The 17,643-nt window shown below is 41.6% G+C and overlaps 1 protein-coding gene across 3 annotated transcripts in view; it reads left to right on the top strand.

Moving 5' to 3' along the window:
* The window catches only part of PLCB1 (phospholipase C beta 1), a 587,065-nt gene that overhangs the window by 401,106 nt on the left and 168,316 nt on the right, over positions 1–17,643 (top strand). For all 3 annotated transcript variants that reach the window (XM_030915597.1, XM_030915595.1, XM_030915596.1), the window contains exons 25-27: positions 2,569–2,749; positions 16,756–16,832; positions 16,940–17,029. In XM_030915597.1, coding sequence (XP_030771457.1) covers positions 2,569–2,749; positions 16,756–16,832; positions 16,940–17,029 — 348 coding nt within the window. The remainder of the gene's footprint in view (positions 1–2,568; positions 2,750–16,755; positions 16,833–16,939; positions 17,030–17,643) is intronic.

Raw genomic sequence — 17,643 nt, 5'->3', positions numbered from 1 at the left:
GACCTCCTGGGCTCAGTCAATCATCCTGCCACAGTCTCCAGGGTAGCTGGAACTATAGTCGCATGCCACTAGGCCTGGCTAACTTTTTTTTTTTTTTTTTTTTTTTTTAGAGATGGGGTCTTACTACCCAGGCTGACATTGAACTGCTGGGTTCAAGTGATCTGCCCACCTCGGTCCCCAAAAGTGCTGGGTTACAGGCTTGAGCCACCACACCCAACCTGTTCCTAATACTGTATCTCTCTTTCCCGGTTTGCTACAGATTATAATACAGAGTACAAAATTGGAATGAATCACACCAATTTCTTTAATATTCATCATCTCAAGTGATCTTTCTACATAATGTGAAGAACAGGTTACTCAAAAATAGTTTTGGTCCAGACATGGCATGCAGTCATGCTGTGTTGCTCGTAAGAGCACAGGTGTTGCCCTTCTCTGCCCCTGTAATCTTTGGCCTTGGGCAAGTTGCACTACTGCGCCTCCGTGTTGTGTCCTTGACCAATTATCTCACACAGCCCGGTTTCCTCAAATGTAAGCTGGAGATGGGTATACCGACTTACTTGGATATGAGTGTGCCTTGCCCACGGGGGGATGGTCAGCAATGAGGGCTGCCTCTGCTGGGGTGGTTGGAACTGATTGAAGAAATGCCTTTATTCCCTGGCTACAATGACTTCCTGCTATATAAGATAATTCAGGCTGGGCATGGTGGCTCACACCTATAATCCCAGCACTTTGGGAAGCTGAAGCAGGAGGATCACCTGAGGTTGGGAGTTCGAGACCAACCTGACCAACATGGAGAAACCCTGTCTCTACTAAAAATACAAAAATTAGCCGGGGTGTTGGTGCATGCCTGTAATCCCAGCTACTCAGGAGTCTGAGGCAAAAGAATCACTTGAACCTGGAAGGTGAACATTGCAGTGAACTGAGATCATGCCACTGCACTCCAGCCTGGCTAAAAACAAAAAAAAAAGAAAACAGATAATTCAATGTTACCTGTGTCATGCCAAGAGGAAAGGTCCCCTCAACACTGCAGTGAGGAGCCTTATAGAATGTCCGTCCTCATTTGGCATTGCACATAAAAATGCTAAAAGAAACTTGAGAGAATTCTGCATTCCTTATTTGACAAAATCTGATTCTAACACCAGCTTCAACCAACTCCCTTCTCCATGTGATGCCACTGATACTTGCCCAATTCAAAGAAAAAGCAACCAGAATTAGTAACAGCTGATTCTAAGAAACTTTACCTGGCTCATCAGACCACAAGTGAAAAATATGGAAGCAGAGTCTGATGTGTTGGATGTCTTAGGTGGTGGTTTAGTCTTTCTGGAAGGGATTCCATATAAATGAAAAGAGCATACCTACTCTTTGGACCCTGTTCCCAATACTCTGTCTTTCTTTCCATTGTTTCCTACAGGTAATAATACAGAGTACAAAAGTGGAAGGAATCACACCATAAGTTAATGATAATTACTTTAATTTATTTTGACCTTCATCCTAACCTTCTTAATATCTGTATGATTCTCTAAGAACAATGCAGAGAAAGTCATGTTGCTCAGAGGAAGCATTCGAAATATTTTAGAATGAACTAACCCATCTCTTTCCCCTTGTAAGTTTGTGTGGAAACTGCCATTTGGGTAAACATATCAGTGAAGTTGGTGAAGCCTCCAAAGAGCCTTATTTTCATAGTGTGTCTTTGCTGTTAAAAATCTTGTTAAGAGGCCAGGCGCGGTGGCTCACATCTGTAATCCCAGCACTCTGGGAGGCTGAGACAGGCAGATCACTTGAGGTCAAGAGTTTGAGACCATGCTAGCCAACATGGTGAAACCTCATCTCTACTAAAAATACAAAAATTAGCCAGGCATGGTGGCACATGCCTGTGGTTCCAGCTACTCAGGAGGCTGAGGCAGGAGAGTCACTCAAACGTGGGAGGTGGAGGTTGCAGTGAGCCGAGATCATGCCACTGCACTCCAGCTTGGGCAACAGAGCAAGACTCTGTCTCAACAACAACAACAACAACAATAAAATTGTTAAGAAACAGAACTCAGATGGCAGCCAGGAGGGTTATCCGCACAAGGCATCTACACGTGCTCTCCATTTATAATCATCACCCCTGATGCTAAACAAGGCACATCTTTAGCTTCCTCTAACAAAGTCTACTCAATGCAGTGTCCACTGAAGTTTTCATATGGGAAAGGTAACTGGGAATGCCATTACACTTGTCACATTTTAAAATAATAAAAAAGATTAAAACCTGAAAATTTTTTATTAGACACTGTTTTTCCCAAAGGGAGATTATTATTCTCACCACTGCCATGCCCGGGGCCCCCAGCCTCTTTGCTTTTCTTTCTGCCCCTGCCTCTTTCTATAGCACCGTGAATTCCATTCAGTCTCTGGGATTGGAGACACTGTTGCTAAGCTTGTCCTTGGGGTCTCACCCTCTACCCCAAGTGGCTTATGAAAATACATATTTCCAAACAGAGAACTTTCTCTAGGAGGAACTCTGGTGAATAACCTTCCCTCCACCTTGTTATGGGCTTCCTGTTTTGTGAGTCAAGCTCTGTGTCTTTGCAGATCGGAACCCAGCAGCCCTGATCATGGTTCATCAACGATTGAGCAAGACCTCGCTGCCCTGGATGCTGAAATGACCCAAAAATTAATAGACTTGAAGGACAAACAACAGCAGCAGCTGCTTAATCTTCGACAAGAACAGTATTATAGTGAAAAATACCAGAAGCGAGAACATATTAAACTGGTAAGCCTGGGAAACATGATTTATGTTTGTGCAACTGGAACTCTCTTTCTTATAGAAAACTGTGGATGCTTTTGAATAACTAAAAGGAAACAAGGGCAGGTGTGACTGGCACCAACTTGAGAGATTGTTTAGTTGACACGGTGTCCATCACACTACTATTTTTATAAGGCTGACTGTCTTAGCATCTTTACCAAGCTTCTCTGTCTTCTGCCAATAAGGCTATATTTTACCATTTTTATTTTCACTAACTTACGTTGAGTTTGTAATTGCTTTTGGGAATCTTTGAAATCTCACAAGGAAATAGAAAACACTTACCTTTGTTTAAAAAAAAGAAATTAAGAACATGTTGCAAACAAATTTTCCCCCCCTTTTTTTTTTGGTAGCACTGGGCTTTGCAAGAATTTTTTTAAAATTATACTGTCCACTCTCCTATATTTAGAAAAGGCAGTACCTAAATGGCCAACACAGAATGTTAGCTACCCAATTTCTAAGGCTCCCTGTGAAAGGAAATGCCGTTCTCACCATTAATAATCAGTTTTATCTTCCAAAATGTTTTCTCATGAATTGAGACATTCTCTACATTTTTGTTGATTCCTTGTGTCCTTGTAGGGACACAATAAATATTTGGTGACAGATAGATTAAATAAAATATCCTTGAAAACAAGCGTATGCCAAAACCAAAGAAATAAGTAAGCTTGATAGAAATTAAGGTAGTGTATCCAGAAGAAATGGGTTTTAAGAGATATGTGTAGAAACTGTCCATTTCTTTGCTGAGGGTCTGTGCGTATAAGAGAATTCTGAGTTGCTTCAGCTTGTAAGGTTGGAAGCCTATAGATGATTTAGGCATCACTGTATGATAGGTGATTCAATGTAATTCTGTTGTTCTAGTGCTGGTTCCCCAGTGACTGTATGCAATGAGTAGATCAAAATTGCATGAATTGCTTATTGAAAATCAAATTCTAACTAGGCCAGTTATTCTCAACTTGAGCATGCATCAGAATCACCTGGAGAGCTTGTTAGAAGAGATTTTTAGGGCCTACCTTAAATTTTCAATGGATCTCTTTTAGGGCTGGTGTTTTCCTACTTCTGGTCCCAGGACCAGACTTTAAGAACTACTGCCTAATACCTACATGTGAGACTCGGGATTTACTTTTTAACAAGCCCCACACGATTTCGAGGGGTTGCCTTATTTGTGAACTACTGAAGTAAGATCAAAGCAGTGAAAGAATGTCTGGGCAGGGGTTGGATCGGGCATAAGGAGGGATTGTCTTGACAGACCTGAGAAAGTCAAATTAAATTTTAACAGGCAATAATGGCTTTGAGACCTGGCTACAACTACTGCCATCTGACTTTCTCCAGCAACTCATCCCCAGTACTCCAGAACATAATAAAAATTAAAATAGTGGCCATGTATTAAACACTCACCATGGGGCTGTCTTCTATGCTGAGTCATTTACAGGAAACGTCCTACTTAATTCTCACAATAACTGTTAGAGTTTGGTGCTATTGTCAGTCCCATTTTGCAGATAAAAAAATGTATATAGCAAACTTTAGTGACATTTCCAAGGTTCCACAACTAGAAGGTGGTGCCATTGGGATTTGAACCTTGGTCCTCAGTTCTAGAGCCCCTGGTTTATAACCATTGTGTAGATGCCTCTGCTAATTCAGGTTTCAAGCCAATATCATCAAAATGAATGAGTTTCTCTGGTATCCTGCTCACACAGAGAACACACAGCAAACTTCTTCATTGTGATACCTGGAATGCCATGCCTGTCTCTCTTTAATCAGCTTTATTTCCTATGTCATACAATTCACTCGTTTTAAAGTTCAATGGCTTTTGTATATTCATAGATACGTACACCACCACCAGAATCAATTTTAGAGCATTTTCATCACCTTAAAAAGAAATCCTAATAAATTAGGCATTCATCCATTCATTCATTCCTTGAACAAATGCTTATTAAACACCTGCTTGTTTAATATTTTTAAACAGTAGTAAATAAAAATAACAATCCTAAGCTTTATGGAGCTTATATTGTAGAAGGAAGAGTCAGACCATAAACAAAATAAGTTGGTAAAATATGTAGTATGTTAGGTAGTAATAAGGGCTTAGGAGAAAAACAATATCAGAAATGGGGGAATAGGGAGGGGCAGTTTGGGGAAGGATGATGAGTATGCTTGGCAATTTTAAATAGAGTAGACATAGAAAGGTTTACGCAGAAGGCAACATCTGACTTAAGAGGTGAAGAACTCACAACACCCAACACAGGGAGGAGGATTCCTCCAGGCAGAAGGATTGACGTGCAAAGACTCTGGGCTGGAAATGGGCCTGAGTGTTGGGGTAACAGCAGGGTGGCTCTGCCTGAAGAGGATTATAGGGCATCAGGTCAGAGAGATGGGACTTTTGGGGTGGGAGACAGATCTTTTTGGGTCTTTAGGCCTCTGTGTTTTCACTAGGAGTGAGGTGGGAGCTGTTGGAAGCTTTTGAGCAGAGGACTGATGTGATCTGAAGAAACTTCCACAAGAACCACTCTGGGGCTGTGCTTCCCAGTACATTAATGGGAAGTGGCCTCCTAGGAAAGAGCCGTCCCAAAGTTCAGGCCAACAGCAGTCCAAGGGGTTAAGGAGTCCTAGGGTCTCCAGCAGATGATTCAAGTTTACTAACGGGGGAGTGTTGCTTGGAATTCTGGACATCCCAGCTGGGCGCCGTGGCTCGCAGCTGTAATCCCAGCACTTTGGGATGCTGAGGCAGGTGGATCACCTGAGTTCAAGAGTTCAAGACCAGCCTGGGAAACATAGTGAAACCCTGTCTCTACTAAAAATACAAAAATTAGCCAGGCATAGTGGTGGGTGCCTGTAATCCCAGCTACTCCGAAGGCTGAGGTACGAGAATCGCTTGAACCTAGGAGGCAGAGGTTGCAGTGAGCCGAAATCATGCCATTACACTCCAGCCTGGGTGACAGAGCAAGACTCCATCTCAAAAAAAAAAATAATAATAAATAAATAAATAAAGAAGTCTGGATACCCCAGTATTAGTCCATTTTCATGCTTCTGATAAATACATACCTGAGACTGGGCAATTTACAAAAGAAGGAGGTTTAATTGGACTTAGACTTCAACGTGGCCGGGGAAGCCTCACAATCATGGCAGAAGACAAGTCACGTCTTACATGGATGGGAGCAGACAAATAAAGAGAGCTTATGCAGGGAAATTTCTTTTTAAAACCATCAGGTCTCATGAGACTCACCATCATGAGAACAGCATGGGAAAGACTTGCCCCCATGATTCAATTACCTCCCACAAGGTCCCGCCCACAATAAGCGGGAATTCAAGATGAGATTTGGGTGAGGACACAGCTAAACCATATCACCAACTATAATCATCTGGAGTTTCCCCAGGGCCCCAACCCCTGGGCAAGACCATTCCCCAAGGAAAGACACATGACAATTCAGAAGAGAGTTAGCAGAGTGAGAAGGAAGCCTGATACTCACAGGAGATTCCTGAAAGAGGAATTCAGAGTACAGATGAAAACAGAAGCCAAAGCATCCCAAGAAGCCCTCTTGGGGAGATTTGAGCTGCAGAAATAGGGTGCTAAAGTCACAGGAAAGTCATGCAAAACCTAAACATCCCAGAAACAATGCCTGAGCATGAGGCACCATATGGAATCCCACTGATGAGGGTGTAGAAAGCAGCTCAGGAGCTTTTCTACTGGAAGAGAAGGTTGGTTGGGAATTGAGGAAAACCAGCTGAGCTTGTAGGTGGGAAAATTGCACTTGAGGAGCTAGGGAGGTGGTAGAAATCCTACTAGAGGTGGCAACTCCACCATATGCCCTTCCACTCCCTTCTCCCTAAGAAGGAATGTGAGTACACGTTGTAAAAGTTTTGAAGACTGTTCAGAGAGACATAAATACATGCCCAAGCCAACCTGGCTCTTTCAGACCAAATGTAAGCTACCCACTCAAAGTGCTCACCCCTGCACCACTGTGATTGTGGATTTGGGTTTTAGGTAAAGTCCCAGTACCTGCTACACACACCTATGCCTGCCTTGTTAGGAAGACTAAAGCCTGAATATCTTGGAATTAGTACCACACAGTGTTTATTTTATGGCCATTTGGGAGCATTTACAATTTTTACTACCTACCTTTAGCTGCGACGTGTGTGCCAAAGCTTCCTACTGGCTCCATTTGTAATAACCAGAGATTGTTCTGTCAGGAAATCTTTTGACTGAAAGGCACCCAGAAGTGTTAGTTCTATCTTTGCTGGTGGTTCTAAATAATGAACAGGCCTCCCAGGCTAAATTAGACAAACCGAAGTATAATTAAAAAAGAAGTAAGCCCCAGGTTAAAAGGAGTATTTGGGTGATGAGGAAAATTAAGCCGACAGTATTTCATCTCCCAAAATTGCTTTGGGGATTAAATACCAACGTGCTTTGGTTAAGGATTATGCATTTCAAATGCCACATCCACAGTTCAAGAATTAAGAAAGAAAGCATGGCATCCATAAACTCCCTGTCAAATGTTTATTGAAAACTTAGTATTTGCAAAACATTCTGATAGACACTGGAGATGAAAAGGAATAAAACACAGTTGCCACACACACTCAGAGGATGTGTACAATAAACACTTCTAAGAAATGAAATAATAAAAGCAGGAAAAAAATGGATATGAAAGCACAGATGTGGTAACTATTTGCCTAACTCTATCAATTGATAAGCACCTAGAGGATATTTTTGATGTAATTGTTCATATCATCATAGAAGATGTAAAATGCACACCAAGCTCTGTAGACTCTACTTCTGTCAAAAAAAAAAAAAAAAAAAAAAGATCTGTGTCCCTAGAGTTCTACATTGAAATAACTCTATAGTTTGACTACTCAAAGTGTGAAGTGTGGGCCGTGAGTCACCTAGGAGTGTGTTAGACATGCAGAGTCTCAGGCCCCACTTCAGACCTGCTAAGTCATGATTTACATTGTAATAGGATTCCCAGGGACTTGTTATATGGTCAAGTTGAAGAAGCACAGTTTTGGAGTGTGTATCTTTGCTCCAAATGCATTTTAGAGTAAGCCTACTATTTCTTTTATTTGAAATGGGGAATACAGTGAGCTCTTCACAGCTTGGTCATCAAGTTGATTGTATTATCTGTTGGTGACAAAGTCATAGTTCCTGTGGAAATCACGCGTGTGGTTCCCTCCCTACATCGACAGTGGAAGGTACTTTTTGCTTTAGTCGGAAGTGAAAATAAAGATGGAATTTCCTCCACCCCATTCAAGTGCTTGTGCTCCATGATATCTCTCAATGAACAGCTTGGGGGTCTGTAAACCCCAGGTAAGGACTCTTGCTCCAGAGAAGAACTACAGGGTTGGGGAATCTGTTCTAATTCATTTATCTGTTTTTCATGAGCTGTCACTGGTTAAACCTGTGTTTTGTCTATACTGTTAGGATTAGGTTTTAATTTTAAAAGTGACTTTGGTGAGGGGAAATTCTTAGGGATTCACTGGAGGGTCTCCAATCACTCTGGGTATTCAGCTCTAGCATCACATTCTACTAAACACCCACAGCCCAGTGAGCAGGGATTTTGTGGTAAAGTTAAGGAGTTTTTGCTTCTCAGCCACAGATGTGCTTGACCCACCATTTTGTCTTCTTTCTTCTTCCTCCTTTTTAGTGGCTTCACAAAGAGATTTCCTCATTTCTTTCACAGTCACCATATGCGTTATCCTCTGCAGAGCCTTGCTTTGCTTTGCTTTGCCTCCTGTCTTTTCTCCCCTTTCCCATATCTCCCATATGTTCTAATCACATCCATTCACCTCTTTCTTTACATCAACCTTAATGGCTCATGTTCTTCTTACACACCCTCATGTCTGTCCCACCAGCAGTCATTCCAGGACCCCAAACCAACATTAGTACCATCAAACTGAGTTCAGCCCCAGAAGGTTAAAAAGTTGTGTTTCAGACAGCAAGCTCTGGGCAGATACTCATCAGCTATGAATGGACAGGCCCATCAGGATGCAAATGGTGTTGAGTGAGGGGTCTAGGGTCATATGTCCTCATTTCAGGCCACTGCTCCTCCACCAAGTCACTGCATGACCACCTGAATGTTAATTTTCTCACCTGTTCAATGGAGATAAAAATATCTCTTACCTTACGAAACTGTAAGAAGGAACAACAAGATAATGCACCTAAAATATTGTTTTTAATGAAAGCCTTTTGCTGTACAATACTTGAATTGACTAGGAAATCTATATACACTTCAAATATAAATGTGTATTACAGTTTTTTATATCCTGCCACAGCTTGAGGGAACTCATTGTCTCTCTTTGAATGATTTCTACCAGCACCATGTGCTCTCCCAGCTATCTGGGAGCCACACTTGAATGTTCTCCTTTCTGTGGTTGCCTAGATGAAGTATATGTGCCAGGAGTAATTGCAGTGTCAGGAAGTATCCCTAGGCCAGTTGTGGTAGTGCTATCTGTCTTCCTCCAATATTCAGACTTTACATAGGGTCATTTTTTTTTTGGAAAAATAATTTAGCTTTTCCAAGAAATGTTACATTTTCTACTAAATAAGAAATGACAAATAAGCAAAAGATTTTAGTAGTGAAATGTGAAATAAAATAACTGTCAACATTTTTGTCAATTTTCCTGATTAGTACCATAATGGGATTCACACACACACACACACACACACACACACACACACATACACGATCCAAATCCATATAGTTTTCAATTTGCTTCTTTTACTTAGCATTATGTCATGGTGATTTTTCATGTCATGCTTTTTAAAGCTTTTTCATGGCTTTGTATTATTTTATTGTATGAACGTAGCTTAATTTATTTATCTAGTTCCCTACTCAAGGTGGTATATTAGTCCATTTCACACTGCTTATAAAGACATACCCAAGACTGGGCAATTTATACCCAAACTATGAGGTTTAATTGAACTCATAGTTTCACATGGCTGGGGAGTCCTCACAATTATGGAGGAAAGCAAGGAGGAACAAGTCACATCTTACGTGGATGGCGGTAGGCAAAGAGAGCTTGTGCACGGAAACGCCCCATTATAATACTATCAGATCTTGTGAGACCTATTCACTATCACCAGAACAGCACAGGAAAGACCCACCCCCATAATTCAATCATCTCCCACCGGGTCCCTCCCACAACACATGGGAATTATGGGAGCTACAAGATGAGATTTGGGTGGGGAGACAGAACCAAACCTTATCAGGTAGCAACTCCACATTGAATAGAAGCCTTGGTCAGACTTTCACATTCATTTTCTCCTTGCTCAGCAAGGAAAAAAAATTTCAAAGATTATTATAACATTGAGACTCAGATAAGCAGCTATTTTAATATAAGTTCTATTTAGCTATGGAAATTTTAAAAATAATAATTTTATAGGTGTGAAAGAATATCTCATAGAATGATCAAGATACTTGCCCTTTTTGTCCAAGACTTTCTCCTTCTGAAAAGAGAAGGGAGCTAGTAGAGATTATAGCTCTGGGTGGACAAGGCCCTCTCTGTCTGCTCACAGAGAAAGGTTGGACCATCAATACTAGCATAGTACTGGCACATAGTAGGTAAATACTCTTTGAACGAATGGTCAGGTCACACTCCCATATAAGCATCTTCCTTGTTTTTGCTTTTGTTTTTGTTTTTTTAGACACAAAGTCTAGCTTTGCTGCCCAGGCTGGAGGGCAGTGGTACAAACACAGTGCACTGCAGCCTCCATCTCCTGGGCTTTAGTGGTTCTCCTACCTCAGCCTCGCAAGTAGCTGGGACTACAGGCATGCACCACCATGCCCAGCTAATTTTCTGTATTTTTTAAGAGACAGGTCTCACAATGTTGCCCAGGTTGGTCTCAAACTCCTGGCTTCAAGTGATCCTCCTGCCTCTAGCTTGTTTTCAAATTGTCAGTGATATGCTTACTTCAGATGTTTTGTAAATTAAGAAAAAAATAGAAGAAGAAAATAACGTATAGTGAAAATCCAGAGTAAATGCTTTGACTAACAGAAAAGAAACAGACATCTTCTTTAGACATTAGTGGAAGGGAAAGGAAGATGTGTTGAGCCCGAAGTATGAATATTCTAGACTTGGCTTTTTGCCTATGTTCCAAGAGTATCCTTCCTAGAAGAGACTCCAAACATACCAATTTCTGTCCACATATTTTTTATCCCTTTTGAGTTAGAGTCAAGGAATTATTCTCCTCCATGGAAACCATTTTCTTGCCCTCCAATGACTAAAGCAAGTGAAATTTAGCAGAGATGAGAACGAGCGTGAAGTTTTATTCCCCAGGGCCTTTCTTTTAACTCCTTAAAAGGCTTGGAACATTGAGCTGGGAGAGTTATCATGAATGGCAAACACACCAGCAAAGTAATTGAGATGTGTCTGTTCCTTTGGGACAGAAAAAAAAAATCATACCAAAAGTGAAAATTAAATGTTGTTTACTACCATTCAGTTTACCACATACCCTCTTAATTTATTTCCTAGAAAGTCCAAGTGAATTTTCGCTTCTTCTCTACCTTTAATAGTCAGTTTACTTTCAGAGTTTTGTGACTAATAAATGATTGAATGGCTCCTTGAGCAGAGCCAGCCTGCTGATAAATACACCATAAGTTGGTATACCTTGCTTTTAGGTTAGTCAAAAAGCACTTCAATTATTATATGAAAAATCACTCTTCTGGGTACTATTTTCACATCTTATGCAGTAAGAACTCTGAGCACAAAACACAGAAATTTATCTTGTTTAGAAATTAAGCAGAGTTGTTTTATTTCTGTTTTTGTTTGTTTTTATTTTGTCCTTATTCTTGTGATTGCAAGCTACAGAATTCCATGCTGGACTAACTTAGGCCAGAAGGGTATATACTAGAAAAGTACACAGGGTATATCACATAAGAAAGGGGGCTGTCCAAACTCTGCCCCTGCTTTCCTCTGCGTATTAGTGTTATTCTTTTCCAGTGGCAGATAGGCTTCCCCTTGATAGAAAATACAGGCACTGATCCCTTCAGAGTTTTATTTCTCCACTGACATGTAGGAAATATCTTGGGGAAAACCTTGTTTGGGTCCTATGATGACCAAGCCTGTAACCAAAAGTCGGAGTATGACTGACCCGGCTTGGATTAATGTCTCCCCTGGACCAATTACCTTGGCCAAGAGATGGGGGGTAAAAAATACAGCAGTTCCCAAGGGAAACATGTGGGAGAGGCCATTCTCAGAAAGCAGAGGACGTTCTTCCTGGAGAAGTAGTTAGTATTGGGTAGAGAAAACTACAGGTGTACCCCAAATCCTCTTTTTGCAGCATAAAAGAGAGATAAATCATTGATGCACGTATAAAATCCCATTGCCAATTTAATGTGAGCTGGACAGTAGTGGCATACTATTTAATATTAACAAAATCATAATATTAATTATTCTGTGTCCTGGAGCTTCAGTAGAAAAAATTTAAATAAAAATAGTAAATGCCGTATGGGCAGAATTTCAGTAAGAGTGAGAGTCTTCTAAAAAATAGCTGAGATTGGGCTTGGTGGCTCACACCTGTAATCCCAGCACTTTGGGAGACTGAGAAGGGCAGATCACGTGAGGTCAGGAGTTCGAGACCAGCCTGGGCAATATGGTGAAACCCCATCTCTACTAAAATTACAAAAATTAGCTGGGTATGGTGGCACATGCCTGTAATCTGAGCTATTCAGAAGTCTAAGGCATGACAATCGCTTGAACCCAGGAAGTGGAGGTTGCAGTGAGCCAAGATTGCACCACTGTACTGTAGCCTGGGCAACAGAGCAATACTCTGTCTCAAAAAAAAAAAAAAAAAAAAAAAAAAAAGACTGAGATGAGCAGAGGTGGGGCTGTGTAGTAAGGCACTATGGGGGAGATGAAGGCAAACTCAGCACAGTAGGACCTTTACATATTTTACATATTACACACAGAGCTATCCTTTTAAAACATACACTCTTTGGGATTCTAAGGAAGCACCATTTTCATTTGATTGCATGCAAAAACCTCATTTTAAAAAATACACCTGGATTTCACATTAAGATGCTTTTTCCTAAAGCAATGAAATTTAGCTTGTTAAACACCAAACCTATATAATTTAAAAAGTATTTCCAATAAGGCAGCTTGTGACTTGAATATGAGCTTTCATAACTATCGCTGAGGTTGGGTCCAGTGTAGTTTTGAAACTTAAAAGATTTCATTCACAACCATGTTTTTCAGTGCCTATTTTGTATAGAGCCTGGGATTCTAAACATTTATTAAGAATGGAAGGTTGAGGCCGGGCGCGGTGGCTCAAGCCTGTAATCCCAGCACTTTGGGAGGCCGAGACGGGCGGATTACGAGGTCAGGAGATCGAGACCATCCTGGCTAATATGGTGAAACCCTGTCTCTACTTAAAAATACAAAAAACTAGCCGGGCGATGAGGCGGGCGCCTGTAGTCCCAGCTACTCGGGAGGCTGAGGCAGGAGAATGGCGTAAACCCGGGAGGCGGAGCTTGCAGTGAGCTGAGATCCGGCCACTGCACTCCAGCCTGGGTGGCAGAGCAAGACTCCGTCTCAAAAAAAAAAAAAAAAAAAAAAGAATGGAAGGTTGAAATGGTGACATCCCTTTGTGGGAACAATAATAAGATATTTATATATAAAAGGCATGTCAGTAAATGACGCCCTATAGGAAAAGCCAATTAGGGGGCCAGCACCCAGAGTTATCCGGGCAATCAAAGGGGAGAATCACCTAAGGCTGGCTTAGAAAGGGAAGGGGCAGAGAGCAATTGAAATAGTTTCTTCCAGTTAGTCTCCATCTTCCACAACCACCTAGACAATACTTCTCAAACTCTAATGTGCACTCAAATCTCCTACGAATTTTGTTGAACATGTAGATTCTGACTTAGTTGATCTGGAGTAGGGCCTGAGAACTTACATTTCTAATGTGCTCCTTGGTGGTGCTCTTGCCACTGATAAGTGGATCACACTTTGAGTAGCAAGATCTAGAAAGTCAGGTCATCAGCTCAGAGTGTCTAAAACAGTGCCTGCTATTTACTAGGTGCTTAATAAATATTCATTGCATCGTGGCTAAATCGAATAGTTTAGATAAGTGTGTGTTCTGGGACCACAGGAGGTGGGAACCAGTTCTGGAAGCGGTAAAGGGCAAATGCAGGGGGTGTGATGGGAGCCAAGAGGGAGGCAAGAGGACGCAACAGAGAGGGAACTTCTGGGGAGCCTGGAGGGAGTGTAGCACTGACAATGGTGTGGAGCCTGACACCAAACCAAACCAACATAAAAGTCAGAACTGAGTGGGTAGAAGGTCTGTGAGTTCTCAAGTTTAGTCTCATCATTGACCGGATGCCCATGCTGGTAAGGATGAGGGCAGTAGGTGGAAGGAAAACAGTACCTGTGAGCAGATGCTGGCATAATCAAGAAAATATTCTGAAGTCAGGTGAATGATAGAGATGAGAACATGGAAACAGAAATATAATTCAAAGGAGTTGCTGGGAGACTTAGCAGTGGCTTGTCGAATGAGGGAGAGTCCACCAAGACACCTCCCTCTTCAAGTCTGGCACAAAGCATCCAAATCACCTCAGGAGATTTTGAGAATATTGATTCCCAGGCCCTATCCCTAGACATTTGGAGTCCATAGGTCCTGGAATCTGTATTTTTAAGAAGTTCCCCCAGGTGATTCTGATGTTGCAGCCAAGGAAGGTGATCCCTGGGTAACTCTCTGTAACTCCTTCAAGTGATTGGAAGAGGAGAAAGGCCCTCTAGGGAAGGGAAGGTGCTAGTCAGAGGACACTTCAGCTAAATAGAGGCATTGCAGGAGACCCCAAGGAAATGGCCAGAGTCTTTGCATGCTGGAATTTTACAGCTTGATAAATGGCATGACTACAAAGTAATGCCTCATGATTTCTTTAACTGTGATAATCATGATTAGGCAATCCCTTTTGAAGGATCAAATAGGCTTTCTACTGGCCCAAGTCCTAGTTAATATTTGTTCAGATTTAATCCACTTCACAGATGAATGCATCAAATTTCATGATAATTTTAAATGAATGTGAATACCGTATTATAATTCTCTTGTAAGCCATGGAACCTTATTTGTCTGGGTTTTTAACCAGCTCAGCCACTTACCAGCTCTGGGGTCCTGAGCCCAGAACTTGAGCCAGGTGTGTCAGCATGTTCATATGTAAAACAAAAATAATAACACCAACCACACAGGGCAACTCTCAGGATTAAGTAAATACATGTGAATCTTTTTTTTTTTTTTTTTTTTTTTTTGGAACAGAGTTTTGCTCTTGTTGCCCAGAGTGTATCCAGAGTTGCTGGAGTGCAATGCTGCAATCTCGGCTCACTGCAAACTCCACTTTCCGGGTTCAAGTGATTCTCCTGCCTCAGCCTCCCAAGTAGCTGGGATTGCAGGCGCCTGCCACCATGACCGGCTAATTTTTTTGTAGTTTTTGTGAAGACAGGGTTTTACCATGGTGGTCAGGTTAGTCTTGAACTCCTGACCTCAAGTGATCCGCCTGCCACGGCCTCCCAAAGTGCTGGGATTAAAGTGTGAGGCACTGTGCCCAGCCACCTGTGAATCTTTTAAAACTGTGCCTGACATATAGAAATGATCAATGAAAGCGCTGTAGGACCCTCTCCTTAGTTCAGCTAAAGACGGGGTCCTTGTCACATGGCCACAAAAAGTTAGGCTTGAGGACAATTTGAAGAGTAAGGAGGACAGGGTTTTATTGTGTTCAAAGGAAAAGAGGGAAACAGGTTCTCTCCGCAAGGCCGGAATCCCTGCTGGTGTGCTTCCCACCTTGCAGATTGAATTCCAAGTTCCACCCAGGAAGAGGAGTGGCCAGGCTGCAATTGGAGTGGACTTCTGTGGCTGCACCCCAGAGTGCATTCCTCCCAGCGAGCAGGGCCACTGAAGTTTTTCCAGGGACCCTTATACTTGGCTGTCTCAAAAGTTTGTGGTATTGTGATTTGTCTTGTCACTATTACAGCTACCACTTATATAAGACTAGTCAACTTGGCTTGCCTTGTATGTTTTTGGGAAAGAGAATCTCCATCTATGGGAAAAGCAGTGGGGCCTTTCAGAGGATGTCCACACCATCTATTTGGTGCTCCAGTAAGAAGGGTTGAGTCCAGTTGCTAGAGCCACCTGAAAACCTTGCAGAAGGTTCTCCAGACTCCTCACATGGAAAAAAGGAAAAGATTGACAGGCAGAATTACCTTTATGTAATTGACAAACACCTACTGGGCATCAAGTGAATATTAGGAATTGTGAATTGTGCAGAGTAACAAGGATACAAAAACACAATTGATACCCTCTTGGGGCTTAATTTGATAATAGATGTACTACAATAAATACTTGTGTTCACGGTGATGTAGTGACAGTTCAATGACAGCACAAAGAGAATTTCTGATGTTCTTTATATCTACTGGAAATTGCCCACGCAAGAACATAAATGTCAGCTTCTAAGATGGAAAACTCGTGTCATCCTCAAAGCAATTCAACAATGAATGATAGTTGTGAGCCAAGAATTATAATTCGCTGTTGATTATAACTTACATTTGTGTCATACTTATTTTTATTTTGAGCTTCATAGTACCTCCAAAACATAAAGGCAGTGATAATCCCATTTATAACTGAGAAAATGTACATTCTGCAAATGTAGGGTCTTGCCCCAAATTTCACTTTTAGTAAGTCAGAGGGTAGAGATTGGACCCAGGTCCTGCACTGTAGGACCTCTTCGCACTGAGCTGGGCTATGTAACTGCCACAACAATCTAATGAATTCTGTTTAATTAAAAAGAGATAATAAGAAGAATTTTATATTAAAACCCATAAGCCTAGATAATATGATGGTTCTAAATTGTCCTCATTGCCAATGTTAGATGTCTGGCAACTTTAACTATTGTGAAACATATATCACAGATTTTCTAACTATAGATTCTGTTGTTTGAGGGAGGTGGGAAGGAAGCTCTGTTTGCGATCATTTGAAATAGCAAACTGACATTTTCTTTTTCCAGCTTATTCAAAAGTTGACGGATGTCGCAGAAGAGTGTCAGAACAATCAGTTAAAGAAGCTCAAAGAAATCTGTGAGAAGTAAGCCTTCATTCCCATTACAATTGACATGTGCATCTACATTGATTCATCACAAATTCCCATCTGATTGGCCTCTTTTTTCTCTTTTACTTCCATTGTGACTTCAGAGAAAAGAAAGAATTAAAGAAGAAAATGGATAAAAAGAGGCAGGAGAAGATAACAGAAGCTAAATCTAAAGACAAAAGTCAGATGGAAGAGTAAGTCAAAAGTGTCCCCTCTCCCCAACAGTTCACCTGGGAATTATTTTATTCTGTACATCGGAGTCACAGGTTCTTAACCAGTCAAAGGCTCCTCCATGAAGTTTCTCCTCTAGTCAGCCTTTCAAAAGATTCTTTTGGTAAGGTTTTTAACAGGGAAGGCTCAAAGAGTAGTTCCATAAAGGAGTGAGGCACACCCAGGACCTTTTAAAGAGAAAGCAAAGAGCTTCCCTCAGGGAAAGGCTAAATCCTCACTTCCTACGCATAACCTTCCTGGCATTTAGTGAAAACAGAGCCTGTGCCTTGGGAGGAACCTGACTTTTGTCCAGAGGCTGGCAAATTATACCTTTCTTGTAGCAGTAATAAGAATGTTGCTATGGCTCACATTTGTCATCTCAGCACTTTGAAAGGCCTAGGTGGGAGGATTGCTTGAGGCCAGGAGTTCAAGAGGGGCCTGGGCAACATGGAGAGACTGTCTCTACAAAAAAGTTTTAAAATTAGCTGTGTGTGGTGGTGCACACCTGTATTCCCAGCTACTCAGAAGGCTGAGGCCGGAGGATAGCTTCAGCCCTGTAGGTCAAGGCTTCAGTGAGCCATGATGGTGCCACTGCACT

This window comes from Rhinopithecus roxellana, chromosome 13, assembly GCF_007565055.1.
Source record: "Rhinopithecus roxellana isolate Shanxi Qingling chromosome 13, ASM756505v1, whole genome shotgun sequence".
NCBI lineage: Eukaryota > Metazoa > Chordata > Mammalia > Primates > Cercopithecidae > Rhinopithecus > Rhinopithecus roxellana.
The sequence above is the reverse complement of the archived record's forward strand: the minus strand, read 5'-3'. Positions and strand labels throughout refer to the sequence as shown.